We start from the raw sequence: 12,236 nt of genomic DNA on the forward strand, positions 1-12,236 counted from the left end.
GGCAAAATAAAATGATCAAAAAGGGAACTATAGAGTTGAAACTAATGCGCACCTGATCAAGATTACACTTTACAAAAGTATCAGCAAGGTATGCTTGAGTGGTGGATGAAAAGGTTTTGATAAAGTTCATGCAATGACTCGATTTAAAAAGCTTGGTTCGGCACAAAGAGTAGAGAGTGGACCGTAAAGTGAGAAGGTGGGTGTCAAATTATCTGATCACAAGAGGAAACATACCCAAATATACATGTGGCCTTCTGCTTTTTCCTCTTGTTTGCGCCGGAGGCAGGGTGTCGTTGTTCAAGAATCCATGAATCGAACATCGAATTTCTTTGTGGTGAGTCACTGATTGAACAAAGATATGGGGGTCAGTTATTCTTGATGATCGCATAATGTTTGGTTGCTACGTACCTTGATAATGGTCGTTATCAAGATTGGTTAAACCCGGTGAATCCCGAAATGAGATTTGTGGGTCCAACATGAAAGTTCAATTTGTATTTTAGTTACAATATTTAATTGTAAATGAGTCAGACTTCATCATTACATAAATTGTAGCTGTCTAGGCCAAAATGTGGTCTTACTCTCTTTCGATTCTTCCAACCTTCCTACCTACCCATTCAACTCATCAAACACGCGATGTGGACAACACAACACAACGGCAGCTTTGATCACATAGCAAGGACTGAGTATAGTCAAACTCATTGTCACTCATTGATTTCCTTTGTTGATGCTCGTTTTGTTGATTCATATAGAGGTCTATATCAATACTTCTCCCAGTGGGCCATCTATCTTTCAAGCACTCTGACCGACAATCTATTCTGACTTATTCACTTGATCACAAAACTTAGACCCTGTCACTCAGTTCTTTTTTTCTGATACATACAAATTTTGGAAATCTATATCTATACTTCTTTCACTAGTCTATCTGCTTCTCAAATACTCTCTATATTGTGATTTCTCATACAAGCCATCATCACTTCACGAACCTCAGGCTCTCATCACCGTTTTTTCGTTGTTTTTGTTCTTGTCGCAAACAAATCACTTGTGCTGTTCAAACCTCATCTCGCCGCCTTATTGTCACTATCAACATGTTCGGGACCACTAGTCGAGGTAATTCAGAAGTTGTACTTGATCCCGATAACCCGTCTGTCAACAAACAGACAATGCTTGACTGGCTTCGAATTAATCACCCCATGACACCCATCAGTTCAAAGGCGAAGAGAGCAGAGGTCGCCAACATAGTCAGAGAAGTACAACCCCACCGTATGTATAACTTTTTGCTTGTACATTTAGTAGATGATATTCTTATCAGAACAGGTTAACTGACATCGTTTTGTTTGACTAATTGACAGTTTTTGGGGTCCGAAACTCCCCATCCCTTGCATCCACGCATCCTGTTACTTACCCCCCTTTGGAAAACCTTCAAGTATCGTCTCCCATGGCGGAGAAGCCTTCTGGGGGAAGTGCAAGTTTGAGAAAGCGTTCTCCGCCTCAGGAGGCAGAGGTTCCTTACAAACAGATTGGTAATATGAGTTAGTCTTTTGTCTTGAATGCTTCTATCGCCAAATTAACAGTATACATACTGATCGTATATTTTCTATACACAAGTTGTGATACCCCCAAAACGTAGCAGACTGGATCTTGAAGCAAAGAAGCACGTTGGAGCGGATGAAGGTTCAAAGATGCTACAAAAAAAGAAGGTGAGTGGTTACTTTTATTATTTTCATTCAGATTCTATACTCACTGTGTCAATCGATACATTTGATGTGTAGTTGGCAGGCAGGCCAAAGCCATCCAAGACAAAGACCGCTCGACCAGCAAATCCGAATGTGTTGATCGATTGGACTTACACCCCTCCTCAATCTTCCTCGCACATCTCCTCGATTTCAAGTCTTAGCAATGACGACGAAAGGCGTGAACTTGAGGGGCTCAAGCAGTTGCTCTCTACCGCACCTTTGGTTGGTCAAAACCGACCCAGCGAAAACAGAGTTTCGCCAATTGCCCCAGAAACGAAGCCGGAGAATGACTTGGTCAACACTCATGCATCTAATGGTCCTTCTATACCAAACTTGCCTATTTCGACACCAAAAGTTCACGTCAAGGATACAAAGGATCCGATCTCTGACGAAGCTGATCTCATTCAATTCTCCGATACAGAAGTGTTTGAAGTGGGAAACCTTGGTATGTCTTGAAGCTGTGTTTCTTCATTTTATTCTGAGAATGCTGACCAACTCTAGAACTATTCTAGTTATTGGGCGAGACATCCCAGCTATCCAATTTCAAGAAGCTAATTGTCCAAACAAGAAAACAGGTGTAGATATCTTTCAAGAGGAGCAGCGAAGAGAAGAGAGAGGTCAGTTCGCTACAATGTAGTCTTGATCTCATACTTACCCTGTGTATTTGTGTGAGATTTAGTTCGAACATTAGAAGAACGCCTCGCTCAACTAGAAAGCACTATCGAGGTCTTGGAGAAAAGAGTCAGCGCCACTCCAATTCAAGAGCTACAAGAACAGGCTAATGGTGCATAAACTTTCGTATCTACATCAGCCAAACCCAATCAGTTTGCTAACTCATATCTATTTCTAGCCGATAAAATCGATCGACAGACATCTCTTCTTGAACAAGCAAGGGACGATATCAGTGCACTTGAGCGTCAAGTTGATTCGTTACAGTTTGACACAATTGATCTACAGACCAAATTGGATATAGCTTTCGACACAATCCACGCTCATAGAAGAGTTCTGAAAAAGATCTTAGGGCCCGATAGTGGTATAGATATTGAAGCAGAATACGATTCCGATCATGACAATGATCAAAGCCAACCAAACCATACCAACTTGTGTACCAATGACCACCCTGATATCTGAATGAATATGTTGATCATATGACAAGATTCTTTGGGTTGATCTCAAACCAGATTCCTTTTCAAAACTTGTACTTCATCTTTTATCAATTACGATTATAATTGATATAACTAGATTGATCTTTAGCTTTGTATCTCACTCTTCTCTGTCTTTGCTATCTATCATTTTCAATGAATGATAAAAAATGCTCTCCACATATGATTCACGTCAGTTCAGCATGATGATACACTTTTGCTGTATGTAGAGATAAATGCTGCAAAGGAGCGCGCATACAAAATTTAACATTACATAAGCCTCTTCATCACAAGAAACAAACAAATGACTCTCTGTGGGCCAACAATCATTAAAACAAACTCAATCTTTTGAATTCCTCGTGTGCAGAATATATACATTATAAACTTATGTCGTGATATTTCCTCCTGATCCACAAACACCTTGATAATTTCTCATTTTGGCATATACATTGATGAGAAACACACAACTTGTTTTTCTGTGTCCTTCATTTCTACGCTTAGAGACGCACTCTACAAATAGTATTTGTCTGTACCACACCTGAATTTCTTCGTTCTTAGATTTCTTGTTGTCTTGTGTCTTGAGATTACATCACCAGTCAAGTCATTACGGTACAACTCATTGATTTAGAAACCCGTATGTTTTATATAGCAACAACAATAATAACATTGTTCTTACTGTCGTAGTGTCTATACAACATATGACAGAATCAACTTCTCGCCTTGGGGTGACAATAACTTGTCATTACTACACATGATACAAATGCAGAATCTGGAAGAATTTTTTTTGACTCATGGATGGTAGCAATGATGGGATTCTAAGGGATTGTAAGCATGAATGAGCGTTGAGTGGCGACACGCGCGACCCACATATAATATTCCTTCCGAGTTGTTTATGTTGCTTCATAGTACTTGCAACGAGTATGATGAAAGGGTCAGATGTTGATGTCAGGATAAGAAAGGCTAAAGGATGCAACACATAGTTGCATAGATTTGAATGCTGTTCGAGGTGAATCTTTCCACCCCTGATTGCACTATATAAAAACTCTTTCCTCACCTTTCTCTGTGACAGTGTCCGAACTTCAAGCAACAACTTTTAATCTTTTCTTGACTTGTGTTCTGATCTAAATCACTTTTCTTGAGACTTTTTGATCCGCTTTCTTATAATTGCGCTTGGAAAGGTTATGATACTTTGAGACATGCCGCCAAAAAGTATCAAGCCATCCAAAGCTTCGGAGCCTGTCTCTGGCAGTCGGGCTCTTCGTTCCTCAAGTCGTAATCTCACAAATACTCTAGCACGAATGAAGGATAAGGTATCACAAGTCAAAGCAGTGAAGCGAAAAAAAAGCCTTGTTTCAGAAACAGACCATTGTAAGATTCCCTTCCTATATACAACCATCTAGATTTTTTGTGTACCTTAATCTCTGTTCGCTTGGTTCCGTTCAGCTTCTAATGAAGACAGTCTTGAGCAACTCGAATCATCTACCGGAAAAAAAACAACCCGTGAAAAGCTACTCGACATACTAGGCAGACGTGCCAACCCTAAAAAGCCCCGGGCTTCAAGAGCTCTGTCTGTACGGAACCCAAGACCGCGACATTCAAAGGAGGACACTGTTCAGATAATCAACCCACCCTCTGATCACAAGATTGACTACACCCGATTCAACAACAACCAGCTTATTGAGATGCTCAAGGATGTTGGACTAGATACCAGTGGGTTTGAGAGGGATGATCTTCTGAAAAGCTGCAATGCATACACGGAATTAAGTAAGATTAGAATTAAGTTCGAGGTCTTGATCTTAACTAACAACGACTCTCATCCAGTCATCGCCCCCCCCTACCCCTCTCAGGACGAGGTTGGCCTAAATCCAGTACGTTCAAACATCAGCGACTCCTCATTTACGTTCACAGTGGCACCCAACAGAAATATGATTCCCGCAGGTCAGTTTGAGCCAAATATTGTATTGACAAATCTTTCATATTCGATCAACGGTTGACAAAGCTGTGTTTTTTTCAGGAACATCAAATAGGATTCTATCAGACAACACCAGCAAAAGTACACCTGGAGGTGACCAGTCCACCTCACTCCTACCGAGCCTCGAGCATTGCCGGTTTCTGTACCCTCGTCCACACCCAACCATATTGTCTAGCCCTTCATGTCCAAAGCCACCCAATACCAAGGGGAAGGCTAAAGCGAAGTCGCCAACCCCATCCAACTCTGATTGGAATCCACACGATGAAGATTTGAATGACTCCAACACTGAAAATGGCTGCATTAGTGATCTTGAGTCTACCCCCGCTTCCCCAACGAATTTTCAAACACAAACCCCCCATAACACTCACCTACCCAAAGAAAACACTCAACATGGAAAGTAAGTCGATCCTACCTCTGGATAAAGTCTTCAACAACATTGACGTATCTGAGGAAACTTACTTTTGACAACCTTGTGGTTTATTATTGCCCAAATCCAACTTGCAAAGCTCTACCCCATCAGATATGCGTACTTTACACATCCTACTGATTCAAACTAACAGAAAGGTGGATTCACTTGAAACCGAACTGGAAGCGTTGACTCATGTCGTGAACAAGTTGGTGAGAGCTTCGGGTGATAACAGCAGTCCTCAATCAAAGAGGCGTGGCGGCCGAGTTGCAGTGGGTTGTTTGGCCCATACATTTCACAACTTATGCAACATTTATAGCTTCTGATGATGCGTGTTTTTTGAATCGGTAGGATCGTGTTCGGTTTCACATTGATACTCTCATAGGCCTTCCGGAGGGTTCAAAACTCCCAAGTCCAGACGATACAAACAATTCACCCAAAGATCCTTTTGTAGCTGACGATCCCTGCTTCCCATACCAGAATGGACCGGGACACAAGAACGCCACTCCCCAGCAATTGCAAATTATGCAAAAAATGCTCGACACTGCGGGTATCTCAAGTTTCCGACCTGATTTCTCAAAGTCAGCATTGGCAATGGAAAACAAATCTCTCTGGAATCTCAGCTTGAAGATTTTTCACAAGCTAGTTGATTGTGGTGAGTATAATGGAATAACAGTGGGCGGAAAACATGATTCCTTAATCCAGAAATGCCAGGATACCTATGCTCGGTCACTTTCTAAGAGGTATGTTTATAATTTCATGCGTTCCCATTTCTTGGACTAACCTCCGATCCATCCGTCTGTCCTTAGATATCGCCTACAATCCTGGGATCCAACGCGATTAGAAAAATCACAGACTCGACGCCGACAAAGTGCCAGACTTCACACTGTGAGTGATTGTTTTTGAATTGCCAATTGTTCATTATTAAAAACAGCTTTTGTAATTTTGTGACCACACCACAGTTACGAAGTTCGAGGGAAAAAGTAGTTTTATCAAAACCAGACAGACTCCTCAGGCTCTTGAAAATCGTGGAAAACACCTGCAGTGATGACGAAACGGATCCTGAGGAAAGCTGTGAAGAAAAAGGCAAAAAGGTTCGACCTTGCTTGGTCCGAACTCTCGAATGGCGCAGTGAAAAGTTAAGGTATATGTATATTCTTCTGGATGCATACATAGAGCGACAAAGAGCTAGTATCCCAAATTCTGTTGGAAAAGGTGCTGGTCGCCCTTCTCGCCCTCGAATTCGCCAAGATAATGCACCTCGTAGCAAATTACCAGCCCCATCAGGACTCTCTATTGACTGCTACTCTGCAGTGTGGCTCGAGCACATTCAATCTGAAGATCCGCTTGTATATAGCCAGCTGGAAGTTGACCCGGTGCCCGCCCTTGATAATCTTGTGAAAGTTTTGGAAGGGATGTAAGGTTGCAAAACTGAGCAAGAGTATTTTTCTTTTATTTGTATTCTTCATCATATTGGTAGTTATTATGTAAAAGGAACTTGTTTTGTGTTTTTTTTGTCCATTTGGGTGCTGGTAATTCAATAAGCAATTTTTCACCTCGTACAGAATTGTTTATGCCTTCCAATATAGAACTATGGAACACAAGTCTTCCATTGGAAAACTAGAGTATAGAATGTCAAAATGTTCAGACTTTGTTCATGCTCATAAGAATGTAGTGATTGGGAAAAGTCTGTGTAATCACTCCATGTTTGGCTTGATTCTTTCCAAAGTGTGACAGATATGTACAAATTGTTTTTATATCATCTTTGGTTTACTAATCACAGGGGTTCAGAAAATCAACAAGAATTTTCTATCTCAAAATAATTTTCTGAACTCCATGGTAAATTTCTGATCTGGCGTAGTGTGAGGAGATGGGAGTGGTATCAAATACGGATAAGTGGAAAGAGTTCGCGTATGAGCAGAAATATTTAGGGATGATCTGGAACGGTATGGAAAAGACGGTCCGCCTACCTCAAGAGAAAATAGAGAAGCGCCTACGCCAGATAAACGAGTTTAGGAGAGAGAGAGAGCTGTGAATTTCAAGGAGGCGGAGAAGATGGTCGGTCGTCTGTACCATATGACCTTGGTTTACCCACAACTTAGATGTCATTGCATGGCCCTGTACCATTGGATGGCGGAATGGAAGCATAAGTTAACCAAACGTGACATTCTGGAGGAGATTCAGGAGGACTTAGACAGATGGGTATGGGTACTCACTGAGGCGGAACCTAGAAGACTGATACCAAGGAGAGAAGTGGTCAACATCGGCTGGGTCGGCGATGCCTCGTCGTCGTATGGGATAGGAGTTATTGTTGGAAAACGTTGGGCACGTTTCAGGCTTTGTTTCGGATGGGACAATCCAGAAGAGGATGGCTCCAGACGTGAAATTGCTTGGGCGGAGACAGTGGCCGTCCGCGTAGGGCTGATAATGGTGGAGCAATCGATGGAGGTGAGAGGAAGGGACTTCCTGGTACTGATGACGGAAGGCGCCATTAGAAACGGGAAGTCAAAGAACCGGTGGGTAAATCGGGAGTGGAAGGTGCTTCAGCGGGAGCTGTTACGGTTGAACTGCTGCGTAACACAGAGGAGGGTAAATTCGAGCGACAATGCCGCGGATAAGTTATCCAGGGGCCTAGATTCCTCGAAACAAGTCAGAGACATGGTAAGGGTCCAAGTTCCAATCGACCTGAGGCAGAGGGTGATCCAGGAGTGAGCTGGAGTCCACTGAACCGGTGAATTAGAATCCTCAAGCGAGAAGGAGACACACCATGGAAGAAGCACCAAGACAAGAAGGTAGAAACTTACCGGGTCATTTCAAAAAGGCAAAGAACACCTCAAAATCGATTGCAGGCAGGCACGCAGCGTTGAGCGGTTGGGCAGAAGGCACGCTAAAGGGTTACTCAAGTGGGATGTCGAAATTCATAGAGTTCAAGGAGAAGACGGCCAGCGGTTTTGACGAAGAAGTGCCAATTGAGGATGAGGATATTTACGAGTTCATAGCGTGGGCAGGAGAGTCGAAGATTGAGAAGGAGAACGGGCCGAAGAGGGTGGTAGCGGCTGTGACAATTAAGAAGTATCTGGATGGAATCAGAGCCTGGCACATGGTCAAGCACACCTCAAGGCCGACGGCGGACAAGGAGGTAGTAGCGCTCATGATGACGGCAACGAAGAGAAACGAAGAAGAGAAGGCATTAATAACAAACAAGAAGCCAATCATGATTGGTCAGCTCTTCAAATTCTTCAAGCATGCATATGGCAAGTCTGCAGAGCTGGACTTAGCTGCATCGGTGGCGGTGATCGCCTTCTGGGGGATGGCGCGGTTGGGAGAGCTCCTTCGAGGGAAAGCAAGCGATGGGGTGTTGTTGAGACGGCATGTGGAGTTCGGCGAAAGGGATGGAACACGATTCGCGAAGCTACACCTGAGAAAGGTGAAAACCGCGAGGGGAGGCGAGGTACAAGAGATACACCTTCAACAGCAGTTCAACGTGCTAGACCCGGTCAGCGCATTGGAGAGGGTGATGCTAGCAAATCGAGACGCAGACCGGGACAACTTACTGTTCACATGGGAAAGCAACTCCACAAAGGAGATACTCTCGAAGCCACGATTCTTGAAGTTATTAGTCCACTCTCTAAGTTCACTCTTCTTAGACATGAATTATATTCATACATGTTAAGTGATTTATATATCACATCTTTTACTCATGATTGATATATTTTATCACCATCCTTGCTCTTTCCTTGCCTCGAGGTGAGGAAAGAGCCAAATGGGAAAGCGCGCGAAGCGGGCTGTCGGATTGGTTTTCTCGAACCAAGATTATGGTTTGCCTGAACCAAATCTTTGGTTTTGATAACCAAGCGTTGATTTTTGAAACCAATCTCCTTAAGCTCGCCTTTCACTCTGATCGTAAGGATGGTATGTAGGGTGGGTGGGACGGAAATTGAGATTAATTTGATAATTAATAAGAGAAACTTGAGATGGATTGAAGACTTTAAGTTTTGAGAAGAACTGTTGAAGGTGCGTCAAAACTGTAAGAGGGAATTGAACTTGGATAATTTCTCTTCCAGATTGTCGCTCTTTGAGCGTGACATGTGTATCCCACCTGTCACGATTCAGTTCACAAACCGTGGACACATCCACCAAAGCGTGCCTTAATTGGTGTAATCAAAGGAGGCATGGGGAAAGGCTAGTTTAGGAACGTGGTCAGGGCATTTGTTCAGGGTTGGAGGAGCTCCAATACGGTACAATCTAGGAACGTTGATGAAAAGAATAGCCAGTCAGGGAAGGTGGAAGTCTCTAACGTATTTAAGATATTTGAAGACTTACACGGAGGAGGAAGTAGAGGAGACCAAAAGGTTCCTGAGGGCTTTGGACAAGAGGAGAAGGGATGATTGAAGCTGAAGCGCTGAGGAGGTTGAGAGGGAATGAAATGAATAGAGAAGTGATGGTGAGGCATGTGATCGTCAATAGAATGGCTGTGCATGGCGCATATACAGAGAGTCCAAGATTGATTGGGGTAAGTGGCACAAGAGGCGCAAACCTTACCGGGTGATGGATAGCCGGAGCCTCGCCGTTTGGGGTGAGCCTAGGTGGCTAGGCGCCGAGCCCGGCTGCCAAGTTGAGGGGCCTGAGGCTCAGGGCAAACGGCGAGTAGCCGCGATTCCCGGGGGGGGTGTGGGACCGTTGGTGCGAGGCCACCTCGAGTAGCGTGGTTCAGAAGAACCAACTCGAGGCGGGGCTTCGCCACTCACCCAAACCCGACCCTTCTGTCTATCATAGCAAGAAGGGTCAATGGGGGGATTGCTCTGGCTCGAGAACTAGAGAGCAGAGCGTGAAACGTCTAAGGGTGGAGCTTTCACCCGTTAGACATCTAGACAGTGAGCTGAGACTCACCACACTCCACACTCCCGTAGCTGATAGAGGAGTGGGCAGACAACGGTGGTGAATATCTCTCAAACGAATTCAAGTACTACCTATCAGAAGCTGGTATAGAACATGATCCTGGACCACCCCATTCCCCTCAACTAAATGGTGTTTCCGAACGCACTAATTGCACTATCTGTAATCATATCAGATGCTCTTTATCCAGTTCTGGTCTGTCGAAGTCGTACTGGGTTGATGCCCTACGTTATTTAGCACACTCTCTAAACTCCATTCCCTGTAATACACCTGCAGGCTTTCTTTCTCCTTGCTCTCTTGTTTCTATCTCTCCTATAAGTTTATCCAAAAGTCATCCTTTCGGCTGTGAGGTCTACCACAAAATCCCAGAGGCTAATCGTAGAAAATTAGACCCAAAAGGAAGTAGATCTATTTTCCTTTCATACTTGACTGATGGGAATGGATACAACGTCTGGGATTTGACGCGCTCCAAACTTGTAAAAATCTGTGATGTTATCTTCAATCATGATGTTTTTCCAGCTCTTCAAAAATCTCCTTCAGTTAAACCTCTATCGCCTCAGGCCGAAATTCCATGGCCTGTCGAAGAAGCTTGTCTACCCTCTCTCAGACATAGGCACTTGTCAGAATCCATCCATAATCCCTCTTGTCGCCCTCTTTCTCCGTCTAGCTTTCAACAACTAAACACTCCTCAAGTAAACCCATCTACACCAATTCAACCTTGCATTTTTTCTGTCTCAAAACCGTCTCCCTTTATTTCTCCTGTTCCTTCTAGTCTCTCTAAAAATGATTTCCCTCCTCTGAACACTGAACGCACGGTCACCTCACCTCCTCCCTCACAACCTAGTCCACCTGTTAGTGTTGTACCCAGCCGTCAACCTTCAACCCCTCCTGTCCGCTCTCCTCCTAAGTCCAAGCAACCCTGCGTTAATCCTATCCCTTCTTCGCCTACTCCACCACCAGCTCCAGCTTTGCCTACTCCACGACCAGCTCCAGTTCCAAATTCTCCGTCACCAGCACCACCTCCTCGTCCCTCCACAAGAGATCGTTCAGCACCCAAACGCCTTGGTAATTTTGTCAGCTCAACCAAACCTGTAGGAGAGGTTGTTGACGATACTCCAAAGACGTGGAAGCAGCTGTTACGTTCTCCTAACAAGGATCAGTGGCTAAAGGCTGCTGATGACGAATTCTCTTCTCTCATTGGCATGTCCACCTGGAAATTGGTTCCTAGGCCTCAGAAACGAAAGATCATTCAATCAAAATGGGTCTTCAAGATCAAACGACGAGTAGACAACACTATCCTCAAATTGAAAGCCCGGCTGGTTGCGATGGGGTACTCTCAGGTAGAAGGAGTCGACTACAATGAAGTCTTTGCTCCCACCACTCGTCTCGAAACTCTTCGTCTCGTTCTATCTCTCATGGCAACACGCCAGTGGAAGGGTTGTCAAGTAGATATCAAAACCGCATTCCTCAACGGTCATTTGGACGAACCAGTCTATATGAGTCAACCTCCTGGCTATGAGGACCCTCTCCATCCCGACTGGGTTTGTGAAGTCACACGTTCAATCTACGGCCTCAAGCAGTCTCCACGTCAAATGAATAAGGAGCTACATGTTGTTCTCATCGCACTAGGACTCGTTCAATCCAAACACAATCCAACTCTTTACTTCAAATTAGATAACAATAAGCTCACTGGTCTCATCACTGTCCATGTGGACGACTTGTCCGTTATTGGTCCGGACAGTTTTGTCAACTCCTTTATTTCTCGACTATCTTCTCATTTCGACATCTCCTCTAATGAGGAGCTCCATCACTTTCTCTCACTGGATATTCGCCTGGATCTCACCAGAAATCTTGTCTTCCTCAATCAAGCTCACTACATCAAAGAACTCGGTGAGAAATTTCTGTCTTCTGGTCACACCTCCACTCAGAATCCGACGGATGCATCTTTCAAAGATCTTCTCCCTCGACAACCATCAGAAACTGTCTCACCTGGAAATGATCAAAGTCTAATTGGCGCTCTTCTTTGGGTAGCCCAATGCACCCGTGCCGATATCTCCTTTGCGGTCAGCAGGCTCTCGCAATTTCTT

The 12,236-nt window shown here is 44.1% G+C and overlaps 2 protein-coding genes across 2 annotated transcripts; both read left to right on the top strand.

Annotated features, from left to right (window-relative positions):
* Positions 1-1,085: 1,085 nt before the first annotated feature.
* Positions 1,086-2,864, top strand: MELLADRAFT_61141 (uncharacterized protein; the record flags this gene model as incomplete). The annotated part of the gene is made up of 7 exons (XM_007407114.1): positions 1,086-1,260; positions 1,350-1,529; positions 1,606-1,697; positions 1,770-2,178; positions 2,246-2,350; positions 2,413-2,517; positions 2,584-2,864. The coding sequence occupies 7 exons, from the start codon at positions 1,086-1,088 to the stop codon at positions 2,862-2,864; spliced, it is 1,347 nt and encodes a 448-aa protein (XP_007407176.1).
* A 1,309-nt stretch (positions 2,865-4,173) lies between these two features.
* On the top strand, positions 4,174-6,097 carry MELLADRAFT_95928 (uncharacterized protein; the record flags this gene model as incomplete). Its single annotated transcript, XM_007407115.1, has 8 exons — positions 4,174-4,243; positions 4,319-4,639; positions 4,697-4,813; positions 4,890-5,244; positions 5,408-5,525; positions 5,605-5,834; positions 5,959-5,996; positions 6,063-6,097. The coding sequence occupies 8 exons, from the start codon at positions 4,174-4,176 to the stop codon at positions 6,095-6,097; spliced, it is 1,284 nt and encodes a 427-aa protein (XP_007407177.1).
* Positions 6,098-12,236: the final 6,139 nt, after the last annotated feature.

The sequence above is a fragment of the Melampsora larici-populina genome (assembly GCF_000204055.1).
Source record: "Melampsora larici-populina 98AG31 unplaced genomic scaffold MELLAscaffold_8, whole genome shotgun sequence".
Lineage (NCBI taxonomy): Eukaryota > Fungi > Basidiomycota > Pucciniomycetes > Pucciniales > Melampsoraceae > Melampsora > Melampsora laricis-populina.